Genomic DNA, 26,762 nt, shown 5'->3' with positions numbered 1-26,762 from the left:
TTCCCACCTCGCCTCAAGCCCTCTACCCGACATGGTCCGCTGCTCCGGCTCTTCCCCTTCCCCTTCCTGAGCCTCCACTCATGGAAGAGAATGACAGGATAGACGGAGACGGGGGAATAGTTCAGCATGGAGAAAAGCAGTCCCCAGACCCAGATAAGCAATACAGCAGCTCTTCCACGGTCTGGGTTCCCCAGAACACCCTGGAATCAAGTAGGACACCCATGGGTCAGAGGAGGCCAGCACACCACCCTTATTCTGTGGTTTAGTCGATAAGTCGTGTCCAACTCTTGCGACCCTGTGGACAGAGGAGCCTGGCAGGCTACAGTCCGTGGGATTCTCCAGGCAAGAATACTGGAGTGGGTTGCCATTTCCTTCTCCAATCCTTATTCTGTCCCATAATTTTATTCTTCAACTTGTTGATATGGTGTATCACATTGATTGATTTGTGGATGTTGAAAAATCCTTGCTTCCCTGGGATGAATCCCATTTGGTCACAGTGTATGACCTTTTTAACGTATTGTTGGATATGAATTGCTAGTATTTTGTTGAGGATTTTTGCATCTATGTTGCAAAATACAATACAGTATCAGTTGATACTGTATTTTTATTTTTTTGTGCTATCTTTGTCTGGTTTGGTTATCAGGGTGATGGTTGCCTCATAAAGTGAAGTTGGAAGTTTTCCTTCCTCTGTGATGTTTTGGAACAGTTTCAGGATAGGTGTTAACTTCTCTAAATATTTGATAAAATTAGCCTGTGAAGCCATCGGGTCCTGAATTTTATTTGTTTGCAACCCCATGGACTGTAGCCTGCCAGGTTCCTCTATCCATGGAATTTTTTAAACAAGAATACTGGAGTGGGTTGCCATTCCCTTCTCTAAGGTATCTTCCCAACCCAGGGGTCAAACCTGGAGCCTCTCACATTGCAGGCAGATTCTTTACTGTCTGAGCCACCAGGGACGCCTCAGAAAATGAGTTTGGAAGTATTCTTTCCTCTGCAATTTTTTGGAAACAGTTTCAGGACAGGTGTTAACTCTTCTCTAAATGTTTGATAAAATTCGCCTGTGAAGCTGTCATATCCTGAACTTTTGCTTGTTGGGGGGTTTTTAACCATGGTTTCAATTTCAGAGTTTGTGATTGGTCTGTCCTGTCCCATTATTTTAGAGGAGATCTGTCCTTCCCATCACCACCAACAAAGAGTTTAGAACCACTTGTAGGAAAAACAGAATTGATGCATTACAAACAATGTGCAGAAGGTTCACAAATCAAGAAGGCCTGTACTGGAAATGTTCAGTGCAGGGTTTTTACATGCCTGCATCTATGTAAAAGTACAGTGTGTTCTGAAAGACAAGGGTGAAAAGGAGCATATCCTTACAGATGACCTTTCCAAACCCAGCTTGGACTTCGTCTCCTGTGGCCATCACCTCCTTGCCACTCCTACAGTGCCACAGACTCCACCACAAGCCAGAAATGCTCTATGGGTCTCCCCACCATCAGAGCATTCCCATGAGACCTTTAAGCTGAGATGGCATAAAGCAAAGAAGCAATTACCTTAGGACACATCTCGTTAACTAACGGTTGCACAAAATAAATCAAGATTAAGCACAGATGCTCACAGACACAGTTCAAAGCTCTGGGGGCTTGACGCTGAGATGTTGAGTACAGTTTCTGGAGAAGGAGCTTGGCAGTCTACCTCTCTAGCAGCTCAGGGTACAAGCTGCCTCTGTAACAACTCTCTGCAAAACAAACAATGAATGCTATCTTCACTTTTCAGCTTTTTTCATAAAATTGATAATGCTCCTCGGATCTCTTTTGTCAGCAAAAACAGGTACTAGGGCAGGTATCTCATAAAAGAGAAAAAGTGGGGGATCCCTGTAACTCTCAAATTCAGACAGTTATGACTCGAGCCATCTATCCCTTGATCCTCGTTGTCTGTTACCCATTAGACTAATGCTACTCAAAATGTGGCCAGTGGCCCAGAGTCTGCCAACTGTTACAGAGACAAGGGCTAAAACCTTAGTCTCATTAATCTGCTCCTAGCAAAGGATGACAGTATGGTCTGAATGTTTGTCCCCCTCCAAAATCCATACATTTAAATCTTAATGCCCAATGTGACAGTCTTAGGAGGTGGAGGCCTTTGGGTGATTGGATCATGACGGTGAAATTGTGGGCATTCTTCATTTTATGGTGCTTTGCTTTATCATGCTTTGCAGACGATACTTTTCTTTACAGATTGAAGGTTTGTGGCAATTTTGCATCAAGCAAAGCTATCAGTGCCATTTTTCCAACAGCATTTGCTCACTTCCTGCCTCTGTGTTGCATTTTGGTAATCCTCATACTTCAAACTTTTTTATTATTATTACATTTGTTATGATGGCCTGTGATCAGTGATCTTTGATGTTACTGTACTTGTTTGGGGGCAGGTGTCCATATAAGATAGCGAAATTAAACGATAAATGCGTGTTCTGACTACTCCACCCATTGGTCAGTCCCCTGTCACTCCCCATCTCCTTGGGTTTCCCTGAGACACAATAATATTGAAATTAGGTCAGTTAATAACCCTACAATGGCCTCTAAGTGTTCAAAGGAAAGAAAGAGTTAATTGATACAGATTTAACTGTTGTCTTACTTTAAGAAATTGCCACAGCCACCCCCTCCTGTAGCAACCACCAACATCAAGGCAAGACCCTCCACCAGCAAAAACTTACAACTTGCCGAAGTTTCGGATAATGGTTAGCATTTTTTAGCAATAAAATATTTTTAATATTTATATTTATTTATTTACTTGGCTGCATCAGGTCTTAGTTGCATGCAGGATCTAGTTCCCTGACCAGGGATTGAACCTGGGCCCCCTGCCCTGGGAGTGAAGCATCTTAGTCACTGGACCATCAGGGAAGTCCCATGTATTTTTTAACTAAAGTACATATATTTTTTAGACATGATGGTATCGTACACTTAATAGATATAGTACAGTAAGCCTAACTTTTATATACATTGGGAAACCCAAAAATATGTGACTTGCTTTATTGTGTTCTTCGCTTTATTGGAGATGTTAGAATAGAGCCCACACTATCTCTTAGGGATGCCTGTAATACATTTATAAAAGAGAACTGAGAGAGCTCCTTTGCCTTTTCACCCTGTGAGGACCTGTGACCTGGAAGAGGATCCTCACTGGACCATGCTGGCATCCTGATCTTGGACTTCTAGCCTCTGGAACTGTGAGAAATAAATGTTTACTATTTAGTAGCTAGCCAGTCTATGGTATCTTGTTATGGCATTCCAAAGGGACCACAACAGACTACTTCTCCAAAAGTAGCAGCCCCAAAGCTCAGATTAGCTATGAAAAAATACATAACCATTTTCAGCAGCACTCAGTTGATAACAATAGCTGACACAATTGTGCAAACACAGAACTCTTTAGCTCCACGGCCCCACAGTGGAACATGAGGCTGCCCGATGGGCTTTGGACAGTCCCACAGTTTCACATCCTTCTTCAGTTCTTATGGGCAAAGGATAACTACTTTCATTACCTTTTCAGGTCCAACTGCAGGCTTCTTACTAGCAACATTCTAACTGAAGGTAAGTAAAATATGGCATTGGGAAAGTAAATTGGCATGGATTGTTTACTGAAAATCTCTGCTTCAGAGTTCCACAGGAGGCCTGGTTGCCCTTAACCCCTGGTGACCTGGCAAAACCCCTATATGTGACCATGTGACAAGAGCTGGCATTCCCACTATTTGCAGGAAGGTGGCTTTTGTGGCAGTGAATCATCAGCCTTGTGTGGAGTTGGTCATGCTGCTATTCTTGCTTCTTTAAAAAATAAGTTATCTTTAGCTCTATTATCATCAGCTTTGTTCTGGATTGGAAAGTTGACCTCACAAGGTGTAGACCTGCGTATCTGCATTAACATTATTCTTGGTCTGTAACTTTCCAGTGACTTTCCAGTGACTGAGACTTTAAAGCATGCATTATGGTTTAAGTATTACTATTGCAAGAGCAGATGTACACACAACCCACTCAAAATTTGTTGATGCACAGACAGTTCATTCGTGACATTCTGTTTGTAAACAGATGGTATTTAAGTTGCTTGCAACGTAATCTCAACACATGTAAAAATACACTTTTATAGGACATTGTTTATAATACAAATTCTTGTATACAAACTCTGCGAGACTTACATTGTGCTCATCTACAGATCATTACTACTGAGTTCTGTTTCCCAGTTGAAAGTGGGGTGGCCAGATGGACCTGTAGTCTTTGCCATGTTATAGAGTCACAGAGCCTTAAACTTCATTCAGAGCAAACACCTGTGCCAGTAGCTGTCATTTTCCACAACAGATGCTGCCCAAGTGCTCTCTGTATACATACAAAATGACATTAGGCCTTCCCAGAAACAAGGGAAAAGTTCTGCCTACAACCCTGCCAGACAAACTGCCCCAGCATTTCCCAACTCCTTTCTTATGCCAGAGTCAAAGGTCTTAAAAGCTGAAGACTAAAGCATCAGCCACACCCATTCCCACCAGAGTCTTATCCACAAAAAGCTCTTCCCAGCCTCATACCTAGGAATGAGGAATCTGGGGGCCAACATGGTGGGGGTAGGGTGGGGGGTCTTCCCTGATCCATTTTTCAAACTACACCAGGAGTCAATGTCTCTCCTGGGAGTTTTCAGGGATTTTCTGAAGAGTCCCATGCCTAAACCAGCTCAGCTAGACTGCAGTGGCCCAGCTTCCCTCAGACAGTGAATTAGAGCCTAGTGGGTCCAAAAGAGAGTCTAGCTTTCACCTGGCAACAGATTCTGGAAGATGTCCCAGCCCCAAAGGGAAGGTTGATGTCCCAGCCCCAGAGGGAGGGTGTGGACTTCCAAACCAGTCCCCTAACCTAGCACCAGGTCTCACCCCACCCCAACCACTCCATTCGAGGCCAGAGGAGTCAGATTTCACAAGCATGCCCAGCCATTCAATGGCTCCAACACGCTTCCCTCTGTTCCCTGCAAGGACAGACCCCACCCCCAGCCTGGCGGGCATTCTATGCCCATGGATGATGTTCTGCTCTGGCAACTGCCAGTGGAGAGGTGGCACCAAGGGAGGGAGAGATGAGGGGCACAGCAGATCCATGGGACTTCAGAGCCTTTGTCAAGGGCTAGGACTGCCTCCAGGCTGCTGTCAGCCCTCAAGAGTGCAGGCACTCTCTGGGCGGGGCTTCTGCTGCCCCAGTGTCCAAGGATAATGACATCAGGCAGACAGTGTGCTGAAGCCCCTGTTAGTGGCTTAAGCCAAGGATTGCAAATGCAGGAGATTCACCCGCTGTGCACTCTGTAGGTTGGCTTAGCATGAGCCCTGAGGAACGGCTAAGTCAGAAGCTCAGGTCCCAGCCTCGCCACGACCTCAGAGAGCCCTCAGGCCCTGCAGGCTCAGGCCTCAGTTTTGCTACCTGTAAACTGAGAGAATAACACAAGATTGAATCAAAGGGCTTTTGCCCTGAGTGTGTTGTTTTGTTCCATTGTGTACATTCTGGATCCTTGTGTTACATACATGAACTGCTCTCTAGGACACCCATGTAACTGTGTCCTGGGGTGCAAACATAAGGAATTGTGTGCTTGTGCTGGGGGAGGAGAGACCCCAGAACAATATCCTCCCCATCCCTTCTCAATAGGAGGAAGCCACCGACTTCCTCCCTTTCCTGTCTCCTGCCTCCTGCCCACTGGCAGGACTGAGGACCATGGGGAGAGGAGGGGAAGGGAAACGGCCCAACAGTCCCCAGGTCTGTCCTTACGACAACCCTCCCCCCACCCTAAGTGACCCCATTCCAGGACCTTCCAGGCCACACCTATCCCCAGACTGGGGGGCCTAGACGCCCAGAAGCAGAATAGGTCCTCCCCACCCCTCTCCCCTGCCACCCCTCCCACCCAAGCTAACTCATTTCCTCTTCCTCCCAAACACCAACACACTGACTGCACAGGCTGAGCAACCAGACCCAGCGACTGACCCTGGGCCCCGCTTGTGCTGGCTGGCGCAGTCAGCCTCCGGAGCATGGTCTGGCTGGAGCCCCCTTTGCTACTGCCCATCTTCTTCCTGGCTTCTCATGTTGGTAAGTCTCCCCTGAACGTCCCTGCCCAGGGTCTTGACTACCCCCACCCCCGAAAACCCTATCATCATTGCGATCTCTTTCCTCCACATCAATTCACTAGAAAGTGGGATCGGGGCCTGGAAAACCCGGGCAGAAGCTAGGGATGGGGGGAGGGAAGCGGCCACAGACTGTGTCGGATTTGAACATCAGCGGGGAGCAGCAGAGCCTCTGGGCCCCCTGAAGTTTCCAGGGGTGCTCCTACAGTCAGTGTGTGGGACTCAACTCAGTCATTCATTCGACAAATATTTATCGAGTACCAACAATATTCCAAGAGCTATAAGAGGCAGAGAACTTCTAGAGCTGTACAACAGATTGAACGATGCTGACCTCCTATGGCTGTAGCTGGGTTTCAGTGAGGTAATTTACAAAGAGCACTTGCTAAGAGCTTCTGAATACGTGGTAGCCAATTCCTTCAGCGTGCTGCCCAAAGAGGATTAGAACACAAAGGCCACCTTCAGAGGCCTGCGGTCTAGTGGTGAGACCCGGGACACTGGGTGAGCACGGAACAGACACAGAGGAGCACGGAAGAGTCAGCCTACTCTCCTTCAGGGTAGGAGATGGAAAGGGATCAGGACAAACTCCACTCAGAGGAGTGGTCTTCATTCCAGGGCAATCAGAACAAGAGACACAAGTCTCAGAGGCGTGGAAGTACAGGGAAGCGAGGGATTCTGGAGGGAACGCACAGCAGGAGGGGCAGTGGGAACTGCAAGGGAGCTCTACAGCAAGCTCTGCATCCTGGAGGGCACAGAAGGTTGTAGGCCAGAGAGTCACAAGGTCTCGAACGGGTCAGTTTGGAGGACAAGCTGAGGGAAGAGTGTGGCTATCAGGATGGTCCATGGAAGCAAGGATGAGAGTTAACAAGGGCAGACTTGAGGGTGGGGACGAAGTCTATAGAGGTTCTGAGGAAACAGAATTATTTTGTGACTGATTGGGGCAGTCAGAACAGTGCTTCAAAGTGTGGACTTTAGAGTCAGACAACCAGGCTCTGCCAGTTACTAATTGTATGCCCTTGGGTAAGTTATTTCTCTGAGCCTTAATTTTCCAGCTATAAAACTGGGGTAATAATACCCACCTCCCAGGAGAGCTGGGATGATAAAACAAGAGAACATAAGTAAAGACGTGGCATATAACTGATCTCCAATAGACTCATTATGATAGCAGCAGTATGAAATGTCTCGAAGTTTGTATCTCAGATGGGTTTTGCAGTCTGCTGAGGCAGGAAGTCCAGAGAAGAGCAAGTTTGGGGAGAGCCGAGAGACCTGCCCAGGGTTACTGATTCAGAAGTGATGGTGAAAGCCTGGAGAGGGGATGAGCTTGCTAGGGGAAGACTGGAGAATAATTTTTATGACCCTCCTCTGTGGATGGAAAGACACCAACTTCTGCAGAGTGTGAGGATCCAAAGGAAAACAGGTGCTTGGCACAGGACAGGCAGCCAGCTTCGTTTACTTGTGGCAGGCGTTCAAAGAATATCCACTGATAAGCAAAGTAGCATCTAAACCAACTAACCACTTGGCAGTGAACAGGCAAGGACAGAGTAGGAGGGGCTTGGGAAGGCATGGGGTCCCAGGGCTGAGGAGGCTCAGCTGAGCCTAGACTCCAGCGCTACGAGGTCCCTCCTGGCTCTGGCTTCACACCCTATGCCCCAGCCACTTTGAACTTGGACAGCCCCCTGTCCACACCATGATATTTTTCATTCCACATGTTTACTCAGGCTCTGGGACTTCCCAGGTGGCACTAGTGATAAAGAACCCACCTGCCAATGCTGGAGACATAAGATACACCGTGGGTTAGATCCCTGGGTCAGGAAGATCCCCTGGAGGAGGAAACGGCAACCCACTCCAGTGTTCTTACTGGAGAATCCCCAAGGACAGAGGAGCCTGGCAGGCTACAGTCTATGGGGTTGCAAAGAGTCGGACACGACTGAAGCAACTTAGCATGCACCAAGGCATGTCCTCTGCCTAGAAGGTCCTCCCCACCAATGACCTCTCCCTGTCCTCATCCTCAATCCCCACCCTGTATCCTGCTCAGCTTTAAGACCCTCCAGCTGTATCTTCCAGGAGGCACCTCTTCAGCCCCTATCTCCCACAGTTTCGTGCATTTGATAGGTATGTCCAGAGGAAGCTCTGTAGGAGGCAAAGGCCAAGGCCCACCTGGTGTCCATGCATGTTTCAGCCCCAAGTGGGCCCTAGGGCCTGCCCTCCCTGCTTCTGACCTTTTGCTGGGACCAGAGCTTTCTTCCCTTCTGCCCCATAACCACCTGGCTGCAGAATGCAGCCTCTCCCGCCTTCAATCCCAGCACAGCAAACCGGTCCAGATTCCGGAGTGACCTGGCAACCAGAGCACCGGGAGGGTCCCTCCAAGACACTTCTGATCTTTAGCGCTCTCCTAGCCGGCAGTCTGGTGTTGAGGGGGGCAGAGTGGAGGGGGGAGGGAGAGCGGCTCCCCTTTGCGGAGCAGCTGTAGAGACAGGTCAGGAAAGGGCACTGCCAGGAATAGAGTGAGGAAACGGTGATGGGGCGCATAGATCATTCTTTCTTTCCGAAGGCTGGGCTGTAAAGGGAAGCCATCTGGCTGGAGAAAGGAGGGCATGGGGAGGCTAGGGAAGGGGCTTTGTTTTTGTTTTTGTTCTGTTAGGATGAAGAGACTCGAGGGAAAGGGGCCAGTGCACCGGGAAGGGGATAGAGACAGAAAGGGAGGCGGATGGACGTGCCTGATGAAGTGCAGTGCCTGGGGGGGAGGGGAGGAGAGGGGAGAGGCTTCGAGGAGAGGGGCGAGAGGTGGGGGGCGGGGCAGGGGGAGGGCCGGGACCCTGCCAGACCGGAGCTCGGTGTCCCGGCCCAGGGGCGGCGGTGGACCTGACGCTGCTGGCCGACCTGCGTCTGACCGAGCCCCAGCGCTTCTTCCTGACCTGCGTGTCCGGGGAGGCGGGGGCGGGCAGGGGCTCGGACGCCTGGGGGCCCCCGCTGCTGCTGGAGAAGGACGACCGCATCGTGCGCACGCCGCGGCCCTGGCAGCCCCCGCACACCGCCCGCAACGGCTCGAGCCGAGTGACGGTGCGCGGCTTCTCGCAGCCCTCCGACCTGGTGGGCGTCTTCTCCTGCGTGGGCGGCGCGGGGGCGCGGCGCACGCGCGTCCTCTATGTGCACAACAGCCCCGGGGGTGAGTCCGGCCGCCAGTGATGGGGGGTGGGGGAGGGGAGGAGGGGCTGCCCTTGACCCCTGACCCCGCCCTCCATCCGCCTCGCAGCCCACCTGCTCCCGGACAAGGTCACACACACAGTGAACAAGGGCGACACGGCTGTACTTTCCGCGCGGGTACGCAAGGAGAAGCAGACAGATGTGATCTGGAAGAGCAACGGTAAGGGGGGAGGCGTCTGAACTGGGTGGGCAGGTAAACCCTTAGTTCTGACACCCCGGCACCTCCGTGGCCCTGGAAGCTCCTAATGCTGGCCCCTGACACAGCCGTTACTCCATACACCTGTTACCCGCTCTGGCCAGCCTCTGGGGAGGGGGCATCCTTTCTCCTGCACCAGATCTATGGGAAGCACCTGCATCCAACTCATCTCTGGCTGTGAGATGTCCTCCTACTGTGCCTGGAGGACCAGCGGCCTCATGGTCAGCTGCCTCCTTCCCTGTCACCCCCCAGTTAGCTGTGTTAACCCCTCCCAGTTGGGCTCTCCCAGAAGTTAACAAGTACTATCACAGCATGTCTGACAGGGAGCAGAAACCCCCCCGCCCCCTGCTGAAGAAGAGAAGGGGTAACAAAGCCCCAGCACAGGCAAGGGACATTTGGCCTCTTCCAGAGATCTGTCCAGATGGGAGCAGGGGCCAGGGCAGGCCTGGGGATCTCAGCCTGGGCCTGCCCCCACCTGGCCCTGTCAGCTCCTCTGGCCACCGCAGAGGAGGAAGCCAGTTTTCTGTGTGGCCCCAAAGATTCCTGCCTCAGCTCTCACACCCGCTGCCCTTTGGCTGCCTCTTGAGTCCCTGGACTCCTGAGCCAAAGGTTTTGCCTCCTGAGCTCCAGGGTCCCTGAACTAATAAGAGGTGTGGAGTCAGGTAGACCTGTGTTCCCTAGAATCTCTCTTCCATCCTGAGCAAAGAGGAAGGGGGAGGGGTGCAGGGACAAGAACCCTAATATTAGGGTCCACAGATCCTGGAAGGAGAGGCTCCTGGGAATGAACTGCACAAAGAAGAGGGGAGAAGCATTCCAGGAGGAGGACTAATAAGAGCAAAGGCAGGAAGCTGTGAGATACCACATTGTTTCTGGAAGAGATAAAGCAGTTCAGGAATGCTAGAAGTCAAGATGTGGAGAGGTGTGGGGCTAAAGGGCTGCACGGTAGCCGAACTGGTGAAAATGACGTGTTGAGGAGTCCGATGCTGTCCCTTGGGCAGTGAAGAACTATTGAAGGGCTTAAGCAGGGCAGCTACGGTGGAGTCTATTGGAGGAAAATCTCACTGGTCACCCTGAGTGGAGGATGGACAGGAAGCAGGGAGACTGGAGGCAGAAAGACAGCTTGGAAGGCTGTGGGAGGCTGGGAGCAGGGTAGTGGCAGTGAGTGTGGAGAAAAGCGGGCAGCTTTAGGAGACAAGGAGGACGTGGACTGAACAGGGTTGGTGATTTACTGAGTGGTTGGTGGAGCATGGAAAAGGCGCTGCCTCCTACATTCCTGGCTCAGGTCCAGACACTCGCTGGTGCCTTCCCCTGGTCTGTTCACTCTGCCTGACCCACACTAATGTGACTCGGGATAAGGTGGGCAGAGGGAGGGGACCCCAGCTCTTGTGTGATGCTAAGGCCCCTATCCCATTTATGCCCCCAGGATCCTATTTCTACACCCTGGACTGGCACGAGGCCCAGGACGGGCAGTTTTTGCTGCAGCTCCCAAACGTGCAGCCATCATCGAGCGGCATCTACAGTGCCACATACCTGGAAGCCAGCCCACTGGGCAGCGCCTTCTTTCGACTCATCGTGCGGGGTCAGGAGCAGAGGGCAGAGGTGGTGGGTGATATGGGAGGTTGGGACCCCTGTGCATACTTCCTGTGGATCCCCCTGAACCCCCAGGAGTGCCCCAGTCCTCAGAGGCAGTGGTTCAGTGGGTGAGGGTCAGCTGTTGAGAGTACATTCCTGCAGGCTGTGAGGCGGGGCGCTGGGGACAAGACTGTACCAAGGAATGCCCAGGCTGCCTGCATGGAGGTGTCTGCCATGACCAGGACGGCGAGTGTGTGTGCCCCCCTGGATTCACTGGGACCCGCTGTGAGCAGGGTAAGGAGGAGGGGCACCAGGACCTGGGCAGGAGAGGATGCCTGGCTGGGAGAAGACTCTCAAACCATGAGGATGGACTTGGAGGGTGAGCATGTTCCAGGAGGTCTTGAACGCTGAGACCCAACAGAGGCTTCTATACCCACATGCCCTCTTTCTAGCCTGCAGAGAAGGCCGTTTTGGGCAGAGCTGCCAGGAGCAGTGCCCAGGCACATCAGGCTGCCGGGGCCTCACCTTCTGCCTCCCAGACCCCTATGGCTGTTCTTGTGGATCTGGATGGAGAGGAAGCCAGTGCCAGGAAGGTACGGACTAACCCACCCTCTGTAGTCTCTGACCAGACAGCCGGCTGCAAGCCTGGCCCCAACTCTTCCTTCTGGCCCTGCCTCACACACCAAGCCCTCCACTATCCCCTGCTCTCTTGACCAGTGCCCTCTCCACCAAGCCTGGCATCCCCCAAGCCCCAGCTGTGCCCTTGTTGCCCCCCGACCTGCACCCCTCTAACTACACCCGCTCTGTGCCCAGCCTGCGCCCCAGGTCGTTTTGGAGCTGACTGCCGCCTCCAGTGCCAGTGCCAGAACGGTGGTACTTGCGACCGCTTCAGCGGCTGCGTCTGCCCCTCCGGGTGGCATGGGATGCACTGTGAGAAGTCAGGTACGAGCATGGGGGTGGCTCTGAGGAACAGGTCAACTTCACCAGAGGCATCCCCCTGGCTCAAAGCCCCTCCTCCCCTGAGGATAGGCAGCAGCCCAGGGTGGGTGGGAGCCCCGAGGGAGCCCTGACCAACCCGAGAGAGTCAGGGAGGGCCTCTGGAAAGAGGCGTGATCTCAGATGGGGTATGAAGGACGGGAGAAAGATGGCTAGGGAGAGAGCAGGGCAAAGGCCGGGGGACTCAAGCTTTAATACCAGGACAGTGGCATGAGGAGAGGCTCTGGATGAGGTCAGAAGAGGTCAGCTCTCAGGGCGTTTGAATGACAGGCTGCAGGGTTGCACTGAATATGATAGCCCCGCAGGGAGGGTTGACAAGGTCGGAGCGCTGTCAGGTGTGGGTTGAGAGAGGACCCCAGCTGCTGGGGAGGGAGCGGGAGCGCCCAGAGGATCTGTCACGGGGCCCAGAAATTAGAGAGGCCTGAAGCAGGGTTCTGTCGGTGAGGCTGGCGAGGGGTCTGGTGTCGGTGTGGGAGGGTCTGAGGAGGCGGAGGGCACAAGAGGCAGATTCGGGGGCCAGTCGAGGTGGGCGTGAGGGCCTGGAGGTGTTGCCCGGACTTTGCTGGCTTGCAGGCCTGAGTGACTGGGATGCGGGCGGTGCCTCCTCTAAGATGAAAGACTCAGGGGGCGGGGGTAGGGGGCTCTGTGGCAGTCGTGTGTCTGCCCTTACAGGGCCTCCAGGATGAGTGTCCCCTCTCTCCCCAGACCGAATCCCCCAGATCTTGGACATGGTCTCAGAACTGGAGTTCAACTTGGACACAACGCCCCGGATCAACTGTGCCGCAGCGGGGAACCCCTTCCCAGTCCGGGGAAGCATGGAGCTCCGCAAGCCGGATGGCACGGTGCTCCTGGTGAGCCCCATGACCCCTGGGCCTCTGGGGGTCCAGGGCCTCTGCCCACCCACAGGCTTCTCCACCCCTCGGGGCTTTCTGCAGGCTCTGCCCACTGGCCTGACCACAGCTCAAATTGGGTCAGGCTGATGGTTGAGGGACCACCTCCCAGTTTCTATCTCCTCGTCAGCCTGGACAAACACACAAACCTCTGCCACATGGCACACGGCACTTTCTCTGAGGCCTGTCCCTTTCCCCTGCCTCTCTCAGTCCACCAAGGCCATTGTGGAGCCAGATAGAACCACAGCCGAGTTTGAGGTGCCCCGCTTGGCTCTTGGGGACAGTGGACTCTGGGAATGCCGCGTGTCCACGTCTGGTGGCCAGGATAGTCGACGCTTCAGGATCAATGTCAAAGGTCAGTGATGTCCTGGGTCCATGGAGGATAGATGGCAGATAGAGTGGGCGCTAGCCGAGGCTGCTCAGATAGGAGCAGGAAGGGCAAGAGCATGTAAGGTCACAGCCCAGCACCAGGCAGAGAAGAGGGCTTGTGGTCAGCCTGAGGCCTGGACCGGGCACTCTCCAGGCTGGAGCATAGCTCAGTCCCACCTGGAAAGGGAACCCATGCCCCAGAAATGGGGCATTCTCCAGCCTTGCCCCGGGCAATGCTTCCTTTCTATCTCCCCCACCCCGCAGATACACAGTGCCTTTCTCTCCACTTCTGCGAGGCTGTGTTCCCTCCAACCCCAAGTCACACCACCGGGCACCCAGTGCTACAACAGGGGAGTGCCTGGGGCTGTGGACCTGTTTCATTTCCCAGAAGTGCTTCCTGGTGAATAAGGAGGCAGCTGCCAGTGCCCGAGACTGTTGATAGCCAAGCACCCCCACCCCAGTCTAGGTGTCCCCCACCTTCTGCACCACCATAAGCATCAGGAGTTCACACCCCCTCCCACCCCCTGGTCCTCTTTCCCTGTGCTCCTGACCCCGCCACCACCTCCCCTGACACAAGCCCAGACCTCTTGTCCCTCTCCCTCTCTCTCACTGTCCGACTCTGCTTCCCATCCTCTCTCTACTTCTCTGTCGCCCCCTCCACCACCCCAGGGTCCCACCTCCAGCCTTCCTCTTCTCGCTCTCCCCAGGCCACTTGGCTTTGAATCTTCACTACCTATTCTAGCTCCATCATCTAAGCGAGTTACCTTGCCCCTCATAGCTTGTTTCTCTCTCTGTAAAAGGAGGATATCAGCAATCCTACCAAGGGAGGATTGCCGTGAAGATTAAATTAGATGATGCGTTTAAGCATTTGGCACAGTGCCTGACGCAGGGTATGTGGTCGATGTATGTTGACATTTATTGCTATTAGTAGTTATAATGTCACCCGGTCCTAAGATTTCGACCATTCCCTGGCAACTCTCAGATAACGATCTGCAGCCTGGACCCCTCTCCTGGGCTCCAGACCTCTGTGTAATGGGGGTCTGGTTCTGAAGTCAGTGGGGAAGTCACCTGGTGCACGAGTCAGGGGCCCTACTCCAGGTCACCTAGTCCTCTGCGTGAGCTGCAGGCCCAGGGCGCCATAGGCTCCAAACTGGACTTTCCTCTCCCTCCAGGCCAGCACTCCTTCCTTACCTGAGCGTTCCTGCCCGACAACATTGTTCCTTCCCACCCCTTCTACCACACCCCTGCATCCTCCTTGACCCTCCTCCCTTCCCCCATCCCTCCACTTATCCATGCATGCACTCATCCATACATATATCCATTTTCCTTAGAAAAGCCGTCTGGTAAATGTTTGGACAAGGCAAGGGAACCAGTTGAGACATTAATGCAATAATCTGGACAGAAGAGCTAAGGCAGGAAAGACAGTGACCACGGGGTGAGGAAGCGAAGCAGGAGCACAAAAGCTGTTTGGGATAAGATGGGCTGATTTTAGATGGCCTGGTCAGACAGACTTTGTTTAAACCCTGGCTGCATGTCCTTAAGCAGGTCGTTCCATGTCTCTGAGCCTCAGTTTCTTCGTTCTTAAGATAGGGATGATGAGCCCTGCCTAAAGGCAGTTGTCAGAATTAGAGGCCATGCACATGAAGTATCTGGGTCGAGCAGGTGCTTCATCACCTGCTACTTTTTTTTAAATTAAGAGAGTGATGAATGATGGGGAGGGGCAGAGAGCTGGGTGACACTGCCTTGGACTCGAGCCTTCTTTGTCCTCCCCACATTGCATGGCAGAGTGCCCTCCCCCAAACCCCTGTCTAGCCATGTCGCTTCCTCACTTAACATCTTCTGGGACACCCTCATCTCCTTGTTTCCAAGTCCCTATGCCCCGAGTTGTCCTCCCTAGGCCCTGGCCACTTTGATCATCTGTTGCACCTGGTCTCTCCCCAGCCCAGGGGGGTCCCCAGGTCCAAACTGAGACCCAGAATTACCTTTGATGCCCAGAGTGCAGAGTCTGCCTCTGTGTCCGAGGGCTGGGTGGGCTGTGTGGGCCACGCCTTACCCTGAGTCTCCTGGCAGTGCCGCCAGTGCCCCTGACCGCCCCGAGGCTTCTGGCCAAGCAGAGCCGCCAGCTCGTGGTCTCCCCGCTGGTCTCCTTCTCTGGGGACGGACCCGTCGCCTCCGTTCGCCTGCACTACAGGCCCCAGGACAGCACCATGGCCTGGTCGACCATCGTGGGTGAGGGGGCAAGAGCTAGGGGCAGGATGGGGTGCCAGACAGCAGTGAGGGGGATGGAGGGATGGAAGGGAGTGGGGAGTGTGCGGAGAAGAGAGGGGCTGAAGGGAGAGCGGGGGCTTCTGGACGGAGTTGGGACTGAACGCTGTGTGCCGTGCCCCCAGTGGATCCCAGTGAGAACGTGACATTAATGAACCTGAGGCCAAAGACGGGATACAGTGTCCGTGTGCAGCTGAGCCGGCCGGGGGAAGGGGGCGAGGGGGCCTGGGGGCCTCCCACCCTTATGACCACAGACTGTCCTGGTGAGAGCCCCAGAGTCACCCCTTTCTGCTCCCCAGGGGTCACTGCCCCGTGTTCTCGCTCCGGGGTTGTCTCGGCCTGTCGGCCCCGGGGCTCCCTGCCTTTCCCACTGGAGGTTGTCCCCGGGGGGTTCACCATCCCGTCCGGCCCCCAGGACCTACCAGACAGTTCTGACCTCTACCTCTGGCCCCAGAGCCCTTGTTGAAGCCGTGGCTGGAGGGCTGGCATGTGGAGGGCCCCGACCGGCTGCGAGTGAGCTGGTCCTTACCCCCGGTGCCGGGGCCGCTGGTGGGCGATGGTTTCCTGCTGCGCCTGTGGGACGGGGCCCGGGGACAGGAGCGGCGGGAGAACGTCTCGTCCCCCCAGGCCCGCACTGCCCTCCTGACCGGACTCACGCCTGGCACCCACTACCAGCTGGACGTGCGGCTCTACCACTGCACCCTCCTGGGCCCGGCCTCGCCCGCCGCACGCGTGCTTCTGCCCCCCAGCGGTACGCTCGGGAGGGGGTGGCGGGCTCGTGATGAGGGAGGGCAGGGCACGCAGGAAACACACGGGGCCGGGAAGGACATGGGAGGTTACAGGAGCCTGGATGGACAGGCAGAGGCCACAGGACGTGGAAACGGGCGCAGGGAGGATCTGGATGTCAGGAGACAGGAGCACGGGGAGGACAGGACACGGGAGGATCCAGGATGCCAGGAGGATGTGGGCCTCCAGGAGTGACTAGGACAGAGGAGAGCCCAGGGAGGTCACGGGAGGGGGTGGGGCGTGAGGAGGACGTGGGGCCTGGGGGACATGGGGACGCTACGAGGAAGACTTGGGATGTCAGGGGAAGCAGAAGCTCACTGGTGAAGGAGGCCACAGCAAGAGGAATAGACGGCCCACGAAGAAGCAGGGAAGTCGGCCGCGGATCTCCCATTCTGGGGTCAGTAGAGCTGGGGACACAGCTAGAACGGCTCTGTCTGACCCCGCAGTCACACAGCCTGGTCCCATCTGAGCCCCCACTTCCCACCCCAATCTCCCCAGGGCCCCCAGCCCCCCGGCACCTCCATGCCCAGGCCCTTTCAGACTCTGAGATCCAGTTGATGTGGCAGCGCCCCGAGGCTCCAGCCGGGCCTATATCCAAATACATCGTGGAGGTGCAGGTGGCGGGGGGCTCCGGAGACCCGCTGTGGATGGACGTGGACAGGCCCGAGGAGACGAGCACCATCGTCCGCGGCCTTAACGCCAGCACGCGCTACCTCTTCCGCGTGCGGGCCAGTGTCCAGGGCCCCGGTGACTGGAGCAACGTGGTCGAACAGTCCACCTTGGGCAACGGTGAGATGAGGGGCTGCCCGGGCCACGCGGTCGGTCTCAGGTGCTCTCCCTGGCACATGATGCCCTGCCTTGGATCTAGGGCCTCCTGGGCCCCTCCCAACGAGTGATATGACACCGGGCAGTGGGGGCCCTGACCCTTCCCTTCTTTCATTTCTTCCGTTTTCTTTGGTGTGGCTCTTCTTTTTATTTTTGGCTGCACTGGGCCGTCTTTGCTGTGTGCAGGCTTCCTCTGGTTGTGGCGACGGGGACGACTCTCTAGTTGCCGTGCTCAGACTCCTTATTGGAATGACTTCTCTCTTGTCGTGGAGCACAGGCTTTAGTAGTTGTGGTTCGAGGGCTCTGATGTGCAGGCTCAGTAGTTGTAGCACATAGGCTTAGTTGCCCCGAGGTGTGAGGAATCTTCCAGAACCAGGGATCGAACCCCTGTCCCCAGCATTGGCAGGCGCATTCTTAACCACTGGATCACCCACCAGGGGAGCCCCACCCTTCCCTTTTATGACCCATTGTCTGAGTGCTGGGACAACCATGACATTCCAGCAACCTGCTGGTCCTAGGCCTGACATCCCTGCTCCCTCCCTGGTACTGGGATCTCTGACCTCCACCTCTGTGTGCCCCCGTGGTGGCCTCCAGGTTCCCTGACCCAGGCATCTCTGTGATCTGCCCCTCTTCTGGTGTCCAGGGCTGCAGATTGAGGGCCCAGTCCAAGAGATCCATGCAGCTGAAGAGGGCCTGGATCAACAGCTGGTCCTGGCTGTGGTGGGCTCTGTGTCTGCCACCTGCCTCACCATCCTGGCTGCCCTCCTCACCTTGGCGTGCATCCGCAAAAGCTGCCTGCATCGCAGACGCACCTTCACCTACCAGTCAGGATCGGTCAGTCTCCTGTACCCGCCGCTGGGCACACGTGTGCGGACCCTATGTATATATGTGTCTACCTGTATACACACAAGTATTTGTACACTGTGAGTGTGTATGTGTGCACGCATGGATGTTTAGGTGTAAGACTATACTCAACAGCATACTGCTGCTGCTACTGCTAAGTCACTTCAGCCGTGTCCGACTCTGTGTGACCTCATAGACGGCAGCCCACCAGGCTCCCCCGTCCCTGGGATTCTCCAGGCAAGAACACTGGAGTGGGTTGCCATTTCCTTCTCCAACAGCATACAAGGGTGCAATCTATAATTTTCTCCATTTCTATAGAATTGAACTCAGCTCCTGAGCCCAGGTATATTAGTCATGAAATATTTAGTATTCCCAGTTCAGAATCATTCAGTTATGTCCATGTTGCACCAGGGTCAGTTCGGGGTTCTCCCCCTTCCCATGAGGGGTGATGGATGCTTGGGAAGCCTGATGAGAACATGGAGAATGCCTGGGCTTCATGAGGACCTCTCTCTGGCCAGGCCCTCCTGCACGCATCTGTGACTCATGTCCTCAGCCCTTCTGTAACCTCCTTTGGGCCAGAAGGGCACTTGCACTTTGAGTTCCTCATCCCAATCTCCATCTTTGCAAATCCCAGGGCCTCCTTGGACTTAAGAACTCCAAGGGCCTTCCCTGACCTTGCAGAGAGCAGCATATTCTGCAACCCTCAGATCCATTGCTGCAGCTGCTCCTACAACTGTTTCTACCGCTCTCGAGTTGAGCTGAGCCTGCAGCCTCACCTGTCACTCCTTGCGAGAAGCACAGGCATCCCTACTCTTCTTGTCTTCCCTGTAAACCTGAGCACCAGGCCCCCACTGAGGGGGTAAGGACTGGGGGAGGGTGCAAACTCCGCTTCAGGAGCCCCAGCATCACCCCATCTGTCACGCCCCTCCGCCTCTCTCTCCTCTGGGATCTCCCCACTGTTGTCACTTATGATCCAAACTGCCCTGGGTCCTCCGTGCCTGGACTCGGTATTTACAGAGAAGTTTTGGCATTAAAAAAAAAAAAACCCTCTTCTCTCTCAAGGGCTGATCCTTGTGATAGAAAGCCTAGTGTCCAAGGCTGTTGTCTCTACCATGCCTCTAAAATACTCCCTTCAGAGATTCAATCGGCTTCTTTGTTCCAGGCTGCTGTTGGCCTCCCTCTGAGGTCAGTGTGTGCAAAAAGCGGCCTGGCTGTGGTGGGGGAGGGTCAGGGGTATGAATGTGAAGGGAAGGAGCAGGAAAGTAGCCTTAAACGGATGTAGCATCCTAACATATATCAAGACATACCCCTGCCCCAGGCACCTCTGTGCGGGTATCTGTGTGCATGAATGAGTGTGCTGGGCGTGAGTGTGCCCATCTGTGAATGCCCCCGTCTGTATGCACCTGTATCCCTGACGTGTGTCCCTCCACTTGCTCTCCTGTACAAGCGCACGTCCACGTGTACCTCTCACGGACGCCCTGCCTACTGGCCTCCTCTAGAACACGTGCATGTGCATGCAGGTGTGCACTCTCAGTTGTCTGTGTTTCATGTGAATCCATGTGACCTGTGTCCTCAGACCTCTCCCATCAAGCTGGGCTGCAGCTCATTTAGGGATCCACACCCCAACAGATCTATCTTAACCATTCTTTCTATTCTCATATTGGTGCTGCCCATGGTCCCGTTCAGCTATTTCCTTTCCCTGCTCTCAGCCCTGCCCAGGTGGCCCAGGTCCTACTTGGCTAGGACAAATGGATGGTCTTCTCTGTTATGTTCTTTCTGTCTTCAGGTCCTGGGTGGTTTGAGAGCTATGGGCGCTGCCAAGTGGGTGGACAGGGGTCATCTCTGCTTCTCTGCTATGGAGAAGAAAACCACTCCACTGGCTGCCCGCTGCTCTAGGCTTAGCATGGAGTAGGTGCTCACTAAACATACCCCGATCCACTGCCCAAGGCCAGAATCCACTCCAGAGCGTCCCTGGTGACAACTCAGCCTGGCTGGGGGATTGGCAGAATAAGGGGAGGCTCATTGCTCCCATCACAGCTCACTCCAGTGCCTCTTGGTTTCAGTGTTAGGAGTATCAACCTTCCACTGACTCATGCCGTGGCTTCCAGCGATTTTACCCACTCCGTGTTCCTTCAGAGCCCACACACCAGATCTCCAGCCTGCAGTCTCTGCATTTCTCTCTGGGCATCTGCCTACCCACTGGCCCACCTGTGGCTCCATCCCATATGATTCTGTCTCAGTATGTGTCCTTTGTCTGTCCATGCCTGGCTGGCCACCAGGGTGCCCTCTGTCGGGTCTCTGTTTGTCTGATCACTGTTTTGTCTGCCTGTCTCTGCATCTTGCTGCCCCTGTCTCTTGTCCCATCCTGTGAAGGGCGAGGAGACCATTCTGCAGTTCAGCTCAGGCACCTTGACACTGACCCGGCGGCCAAAACCTCAGCCCGAGCCCCTAAATTACCCAGTGCTGGAGTGGGAGGACATCACCTTTGAGGATCTCATTGGAGAGGGTAACTTCGGCCAGGTCATCCGGGCCATGATCAAGAAGGATGGACTCAAGATGAACGCCGCCATCAAGATGCTGAAAGGTCCGCTGAGGGCAACCCCTGCCCCAGCCCTGACCCTCTCCTTTCTCCCTCAACGCTAGGCCCCACCTAGCTTCCACCAGCAACTGGCCCCAGCCCTCAACAGCCCACACCCTTTCTCCAGGATTATTTCCGGCAAAAGTGATATTGGATTCTTTACACAGAGTATGCCTCTGAAAATGATCATCGTGACTTTGCGGGAGAACTGGAAGTTCTGTGCAAATTGGGGCATCATCCGAACATCATCAACCTCTTGGGGGCCTGTGAGAACAGAGGTGAGCCCCCAACTCATCCCCTACCCCTTCTTCCAAACCCATCATCAGCCAATACCTCTAGTAGCTTATAGGAAGCTTCAGAACACCAAAACATCACTATTGGTTCTCCTTCATGCACCAGGTTCTCTATCTAGTACCATAAGGTGCCTGCTGCCATCCCAGGTGTCTGAGTATAAATCACCACCCTGTATTCCTCACCTCCCAGGTTACTTGTATATCGCCATTGAATATGCCCCCTATGGGAATCTGCTGGATTTTCTGCGCAAGAGCCGGGTCCTGGAAACTGACCCAGCTTTTGCCCGGGAACATGGAACAGCTTCCACCCTCAGCTCCCGGCAGCTGCTGCGTTTTGCCAGTGATGCTGCCAATGGCATGCAGTACCTGAGTGAGAAGCAGGTGTGTGTGTGTGTGTGTGTCTGTGTATGTGTCTTTGGGGAAGGTGGGCTAGAGGGATGAGGGGAGACCATCAAGTGAACTTCAGGAGATCAAATCAGCAGGCTCTAATTGGATATGGGATTGAGGATAGAGAGAATGTGACCCCAAACTGCTGGCCTGGGTGAGTGGGTGAGACCACCCCCAAAGCAGGTGTGTGTTTGGGGGTGTGGCTTAGCATTTTGCAACTGTCAGCCTAGAACCAAGAAAGGAGGCCTGGACCAGGGACAACAGTCTGGAAGCTGTCACTTCAAAGATAGGGGTGCTGGTGACCAGGGAGTGGGTGAGACTCACCAGAAGAAGGGTGGAACAGATGGGAAGCCTGAACCCAAGTCCAAGGACACCCCGCTTGAATGAAAGGGGGGAGGGGATGTGAGACTGAAGGGAGGCATTTTGAAGTTGTTAATGTATTGAGTATCTTTGAAAGTAGAGGGCAGGGGGCCAAGGCAGAGGGAGGGGTGATAGAGCAAGGTCTCTGAGGAAGGTGGAGGGCCCAATGGGGAGGATCTGGAACTCAAGGGAGAGATCGCTTTGGGCAAGAGAAGGGCCTTTCCACTCTCATCAGTGGAGCAGGGGTCGGGGAGAGGCCAGGGAGAGACTGGGTCAGGGAGCTTTCAAAGAGGAGAAGGTCCAGTGTGGTCACTGGGGAAAAGCCAACTATTGTCCCAGGAGAAGGATACAGCCTGAACTTGGCCATGGCCCAGATCACAAGTAGGAAGGGATGACAGCCCCCACTGTGGTTTTTCCCAGGCACGAGACTCTGATCCAGGTTGAGGCCTGGGGTAGGTGGGCAGAAGAGCAAAGGGCTACTAAAGGCACAGAGGGGGCCAGGAAGCCAGCCATGAGGCGGACCCCCTCCCTGGCCCTGGAGTCCCAGGCTCCATCATCTTCCATCGTCCCTGACTTCTAACCGTGCCTGCAGTTCATCCACAGGGACTTGGCTGCCCGAAACGTGCTGGTTGGAGAGAACCTGGCCTCCAAGATTGCAGACTTTGGCCTTTCTCGGGGGGAGGAGGTTTATGTAAAGAAGACTATGGTAAGTCTCCTTCAGTCCTCCCCTTCAGGGCCGTGCCTCGCCCTGCCTCCCAGAACCTGCTGAACAGCCCTTTCTCCTTACCCAACCCCCCAAACCCTCTCCCTCCCAGGGGCGTCTCCCAGTGCGCTGGATGGCCATTGAGTCTCTGAACTACAGCGTCTACACCACCAAGAGTGATGTGTGAGTGTGGGAGTGCAGACAGGCAGGAGGGTTTGGTCCCCTAAGGATGCATGTAGGTGTGACCTGGACACACCTCAGAGATGTCTCAGGTTGTCCAAGGCATGACTTGGCTGCCCCGAGGGTATATTCCAGGTATGACACAGATGTGACACGGATGTGTCTTAAGCATGCCTTGGCCATGCCCAGCATCTTAATGGGAAGGTGGGGTTGGGAGGGCGGGGGAGGAAGCTTCATCTTGGAAGGTGTTTCAGAGGTAGCATTGGAGTAGGAGAGGTTTAGGGCTGTGTTTGACTAAGAGACTGGAGGATGCCTTGGAGAGGTATGGGGCTGCTGGCGGATAACGCCTGGGCAAATGGAGAGACCACTTGAAAGAATGCTCTGACCTTCCTCTCTGAAGGGCAGGTCATCCCCACCGGAGAACCTAACCAGAGCATGACCCCTAAGAAGCTGCTTCTGCGCTCCCTCCTCCAGACAGCCACCCCGGCCCCTCTCTTCAACCTGGCCTGCTCAGCACTCCAGCCCTGGTCCTGGCCCTTCCCCAAGCTCTTTGGCCTGGCCTGCCTAGCTCACTGTCTACCACACCAGCACCCCTCTAACCACTACTCCCCTGCTTCCTACTTCTGCCCCAGGTCCCCTGAAATGTCTCCCCCAACTAGAACTCCCACCCTGGCCTCAGCCACCTCTCATCTTCCAAGCTGCTGTTATAATATAAGAGGCAGCTAAGAGCAAGGGCTTTGCAGCCAGACTGCCAGAGTTTGAATCCCAACTCTGCCACTTGCTAACTGTGTGACCTTGGTGAGCTAGCTAACCTCTCAGTGCCTCAGTGTCCCTGTCTGTGAAATGGGGATAATAATAGTGCCTATATCATAGGGTTGGTGTGTGGGATAGATGAATTAACATATACATTAAATGATGACTGCCTGGCCCACAGCAAGTGCACAGTAAAAATGTTAGCTGTGATTATGTTGAGCCTGGGAGGCTGTGAAGGAATTTCAGTAGCAGAGACCATACCTGGCCAAGGCTAGGGTAGGTAGACATTAAGCTGCTGGGCCCCAGGGCCTAGAAGGTAACTCAGTGCATCCTCCTCATTTCAGTTGGTCTTTTGGGGTCCTCCTCTGGGAGATCGTGAGCCTTGGTGAGTCCCTGAGCCCTGTTCCCCAGAGGGCCCCCACCTTTCCCTGACCCCCATCCCCCTCCTCCTGGGCCCTGGGTTAAGAGAGCATCGCCCTCCCACAGGGGGCACCCCATACTGCGGCATGACGTGTGCCGAGCTATATGAGAAGCTGCCGCAGGGTTACCGCATGGAGCAGCCTCGCAACTGTGATGATGAAGTGTGAGTCCCTCAGCCTCGAGCCCCAGGCCCCCTGTCAGTCACCCCAGCAGGCCCTGACCCTCATCTCATCGATCCCTACCCGCAGGTACGAGCTGATGCGGCAGTGCTGGCGGGACCGTCCGTACGAGCGACCCCCCTTTGCCCAGATCGCGCTACAGCTGGGCCGAATGCTGGAAGCCAGGAAGGTGAGGAGAGCACCAGGGTGTGGGGAGAGCTGGGCTCACTGAGCTCACAGGAGTGCCCTCACAGTGCCCACAGCAGCCAGAAGGCAGCAGTCTCCGTGGCCCTGTCCCCACCAACAGCTGCACCACAGCTAAACTGGGCCCTGGGGTGTAGCGCCCTGTCTAGCTCTCACTGAGTGGGACCCTCGGCCTTTCTAAAGCCTTCCAAGACCACTGATCAGCTTCAGCAGCAAGTCCCTGTCCCAGAGCCCACATCCAGGACTCCCTGCTTTCCTCTGCTGGGGTCATCAGCCCTTTCTCATCATGGACACCTCCTCTCACCTGGCACAGTGCCAGGGTGGAATGCATGAATGGTCAGCTCACCAAATGGATGGATGGATAACACAGTAACTGAACGAATGCATGTATAGAATTAGTGGATGAATGATATAATAATCATACACATAAACCAATTAAGGGAATTCCTTAATTGCTTGGTGGTCCAGTGGTTAGGACGCCACGATTCCACTACAGGAGGCACGGGTTTGATCCCTCGTCTGGGAACTAAGATCCTGTGAGCCGCATGACAAAAAAACACGTGATTAACTGAGTCTAATGTAATAATATTATAAGTAAATGATAATAATAATACTATAAGTAAATGAATTATCAAATAAATCTAAGTGAAGAAGTATGTGAAAATGAGTGATGTGAAAACAGCACTTAAATATAAATTAATGACTAGTTACAGGAATTATTAAACTATCTTAGGAATGAAGGAATGATCAAATAACCATGAGAGCGAAAGGTGCTCAGTCATGTCTGACTCTTTGCAATCCCAAGGGCTATGCATTCCATGGAATTCTCCAGGCTAGAATACTGGAGTGAGTAGCCATTTGCTTCACCAGGGGATCTTCCCAACCCAGGGATCGAACCAAGTCGCCCACATTGCAGGTGGATTCTTTACCAGCTGAGCCACCAGGGAAGCCCAAGAATACTGGAGTGGGTGGCCTATCCCTTCTCCAGGGGATCTTCCTGACCCAGGAATTGAACTGGGATCTCCTGCATTGCAAGCAGATTCTTTATCAACGGAGCTAAGTAGTTATAGGAATTATTCAACTATCTTAAGAATGAAGGAATAGTCAAGCAACCATAAAAATGGGTAAATCAGCAGAAATAGCCTTATGAATACAAGAATAAGTAAATGAATGGATGAATGCATTAGCCATCAATTCAGTAGATAAGGGCATGAAAAAACACCTATCTAACATTGTGTCAGGGGTCTCTCATGGTAGCTTCCCAGCTGTGGTCTGATATTCTTGCTGCTCTGGGCTGGTGAGGACCACCCTTGGCCATGGGGTCATCTTGAGTCTCCAGTACGGATCAGTGTCTCTTCCAGTACCCCAACCATATGGAAGTCAAGGACCTCCAGGGCAGGCATACCCCAGTCCCTGGCCCCCGACTAAAGCTTGCTCTGCTCCCCAGGCCTATGTGAACATGTCGCTGTTTGAGAACTTCACCTACGCAGGCATTGACGCTACAGCTGAGGAGGCCTGAGCAACTGTCCGACCAGATCCTGGCTCTGCTGGCCAGAGCACACTCGGCTCTCCAACCTGTGACTGCTGATCCTTGTCGCCTGAGCTGCCTCAAGGAATTGGTTTTTAACTTAAGGAAGAAACATGGAGATCCAGGGATGGGGTGGGCTCAGGGCGGGGTGGGGGGGTCCTCACCCTTGGCAGTTGCTCCCAGTGCCTCCTGCATCACTGATAGCCACCCTCACATCCTTCCTTCTGGCTCAGCTGCTCCAGAGCTGTTTGCGCTCTTCTGCTCCCTCCACTCAAACCCCCGCTTCACCCCCTCCATTCAAGCTAGCACTCACACCACTAACGTGCAGTTTTCAGCTGCGCCCTACTCCCAGCCTCGTAATCAGGAAAAATAAATGCTCTGAGAAGCTCCATGCAATGTCTACCTTTTACTGCTGGTCAACCCCAGGGAAAAGTTAAACCAAAGAGGGAGAAACTGGACTTTCCAAGAAAAGAAATGCTCTCCCTTGTTACACTGTCATTATTTCAAGCCCTCCATGATGGGAGATGTCCTGAAAGACCCATTTTACACATACACTGCCCCCACATCGGGCTTCCCTGATAGCTTAGTTGGTAAAGAATCTGCCTGCAATGCAGGAGACCCTGGTTCAATCCCTGGATTGGGAAAGTCCTCTGGAGAGGGGAAAGACTACCCACTCCAGTGCTCTGGCCTGGAGAATTCCATGGGGTCGCAAAGAGTCAGACTGAGTGACTTTCACTTCATAATCACTCCCTCACATCACTATCACAATGAGAAGCCCAGTTTTCCCCTAGTCTCTTCCCTGTTCTCCAGCCTCTATTACCAATATGTCTCCCTAGACAGCTGCCAGTCTACGATTCTTTGCTCTGTCCAAACAGTCCCTCCCAGCATCAGCTCTAGCCCAGCCTCAGTTCAGACTGAGCACCAGAGTCTGGCCTGTCTGGAATGCCCATTTTCCTTTTGTCTCTAGGCAGCCTTCCCTGGCTTGGTACTGCTCAGCTTGTGGGCCCCAAAGGAAGAAGGCAGAAGTCATTTCCAGCTTCAGTCAGTCCCAGCAGGATGCCCTTGCCTTCTTCAGAGTCTCTCAGTGTTTGGGGAGGCTCTCCCTGTCCTGAAAGCTAGGCCCACATCACTGCCCCT

The 26,762-nt window shown here is 54.1% G+C and overlaps 1 protein-coding gene across 1 annotated transcript; it reads left to right on the top strand.

Moving 5' to 3' along the window:
* Window positions 1–6,001: 6,001 nt before the first annotated feature.
* On the top strand, window positions 6,002–25,961 carry TIE1 (tyrosine kinase with immunoglobulin like and EGF like domains 1). The gene is made up of 23 exons (XM_068963688.1): window positions 6,002–6,083; window positions 8,964–9,281; window positions 9,369–9,479; window positions 10,939–11,094; window positions 11,250–11,381; window positions 11,540–11,680; window positions 11,901–12,029; window positions 12,789–12,934; window positions 13,184–13,328; window positions 15,413–15,571; window positions 15,733–15,870; window positions 16,062–16,358; window positions 16,892–17,182; window positions 17,862–18,052; window positions 20,435–20,645; window positions 20,807–20,917; window positions 21,123–21,313; window positions 22,272–22,385; window positions 22,495–22,565; window positions 23,660–23,700; window positions 23,802–23,898; window positions 23,984–24,083; window positions 25,545–25,961. The coding sequence occupies exons 1-23, from the start codon at window positions 6,026–6,028 to the stop codon at window positions 25,614–25,616; spliced, it is 3,420 nt and encodes a 1,139-aa protein (XP_068819789.1). The 5' UTR covers window positions 6,002–6,025; the 3' UTR covers window positions 25,617–25,961.
* The last annotated feature ends 801 nt before the right edge of the window (window positions 25,962–26,762 follow it).

This window comes from Capricornis sumatraensis, chromosome 2 (genome assembly GCF_032405125.1).
Source record: "Capricornis sumatraensis isolate serow.1 chromosome 2, serow.2, whole genome shotgun sequence".
Taxonomy (NCBI): Eukaryota; Metazoa; Chordata; class Mammalia; order Artiodactyla; family Bovidae; genus Capricornis; species Capricornis sumatraensis.
Note: the sequence above shows the minus strand (reverse complement) of the source record. Positions and strands in the feature narration are given on the sequence as shown.

What these genes read in the sequence shown, in the direction of transcription:
- TIE1 (XM_068963688.1), top strand. Translation starts at nt 6,026, where the DNA reads ATGGTCTGGCTGGAGCCCCCTTTGCTACTGCCCATCTTCTTCCTGGCT. An exon ending in TGTGATCTGGAAGAGCAACG is followed by an intron (nt 9,480 to 10,938) that starts GTAAGGGGGGAG and finishes TTATGCCCCCAG; the next exon opens with GATCCTATTTCTACACCCTG. An exon ending in TTTATGTAAAGAAGACTATG is followed by an intron (nt 22,386 to 22,494) that starts GTAAGTCTCCTT and finishes TCTCCCTCCCAG; the next exon opens with GGGCGTCTCCCAGTGCGCTG.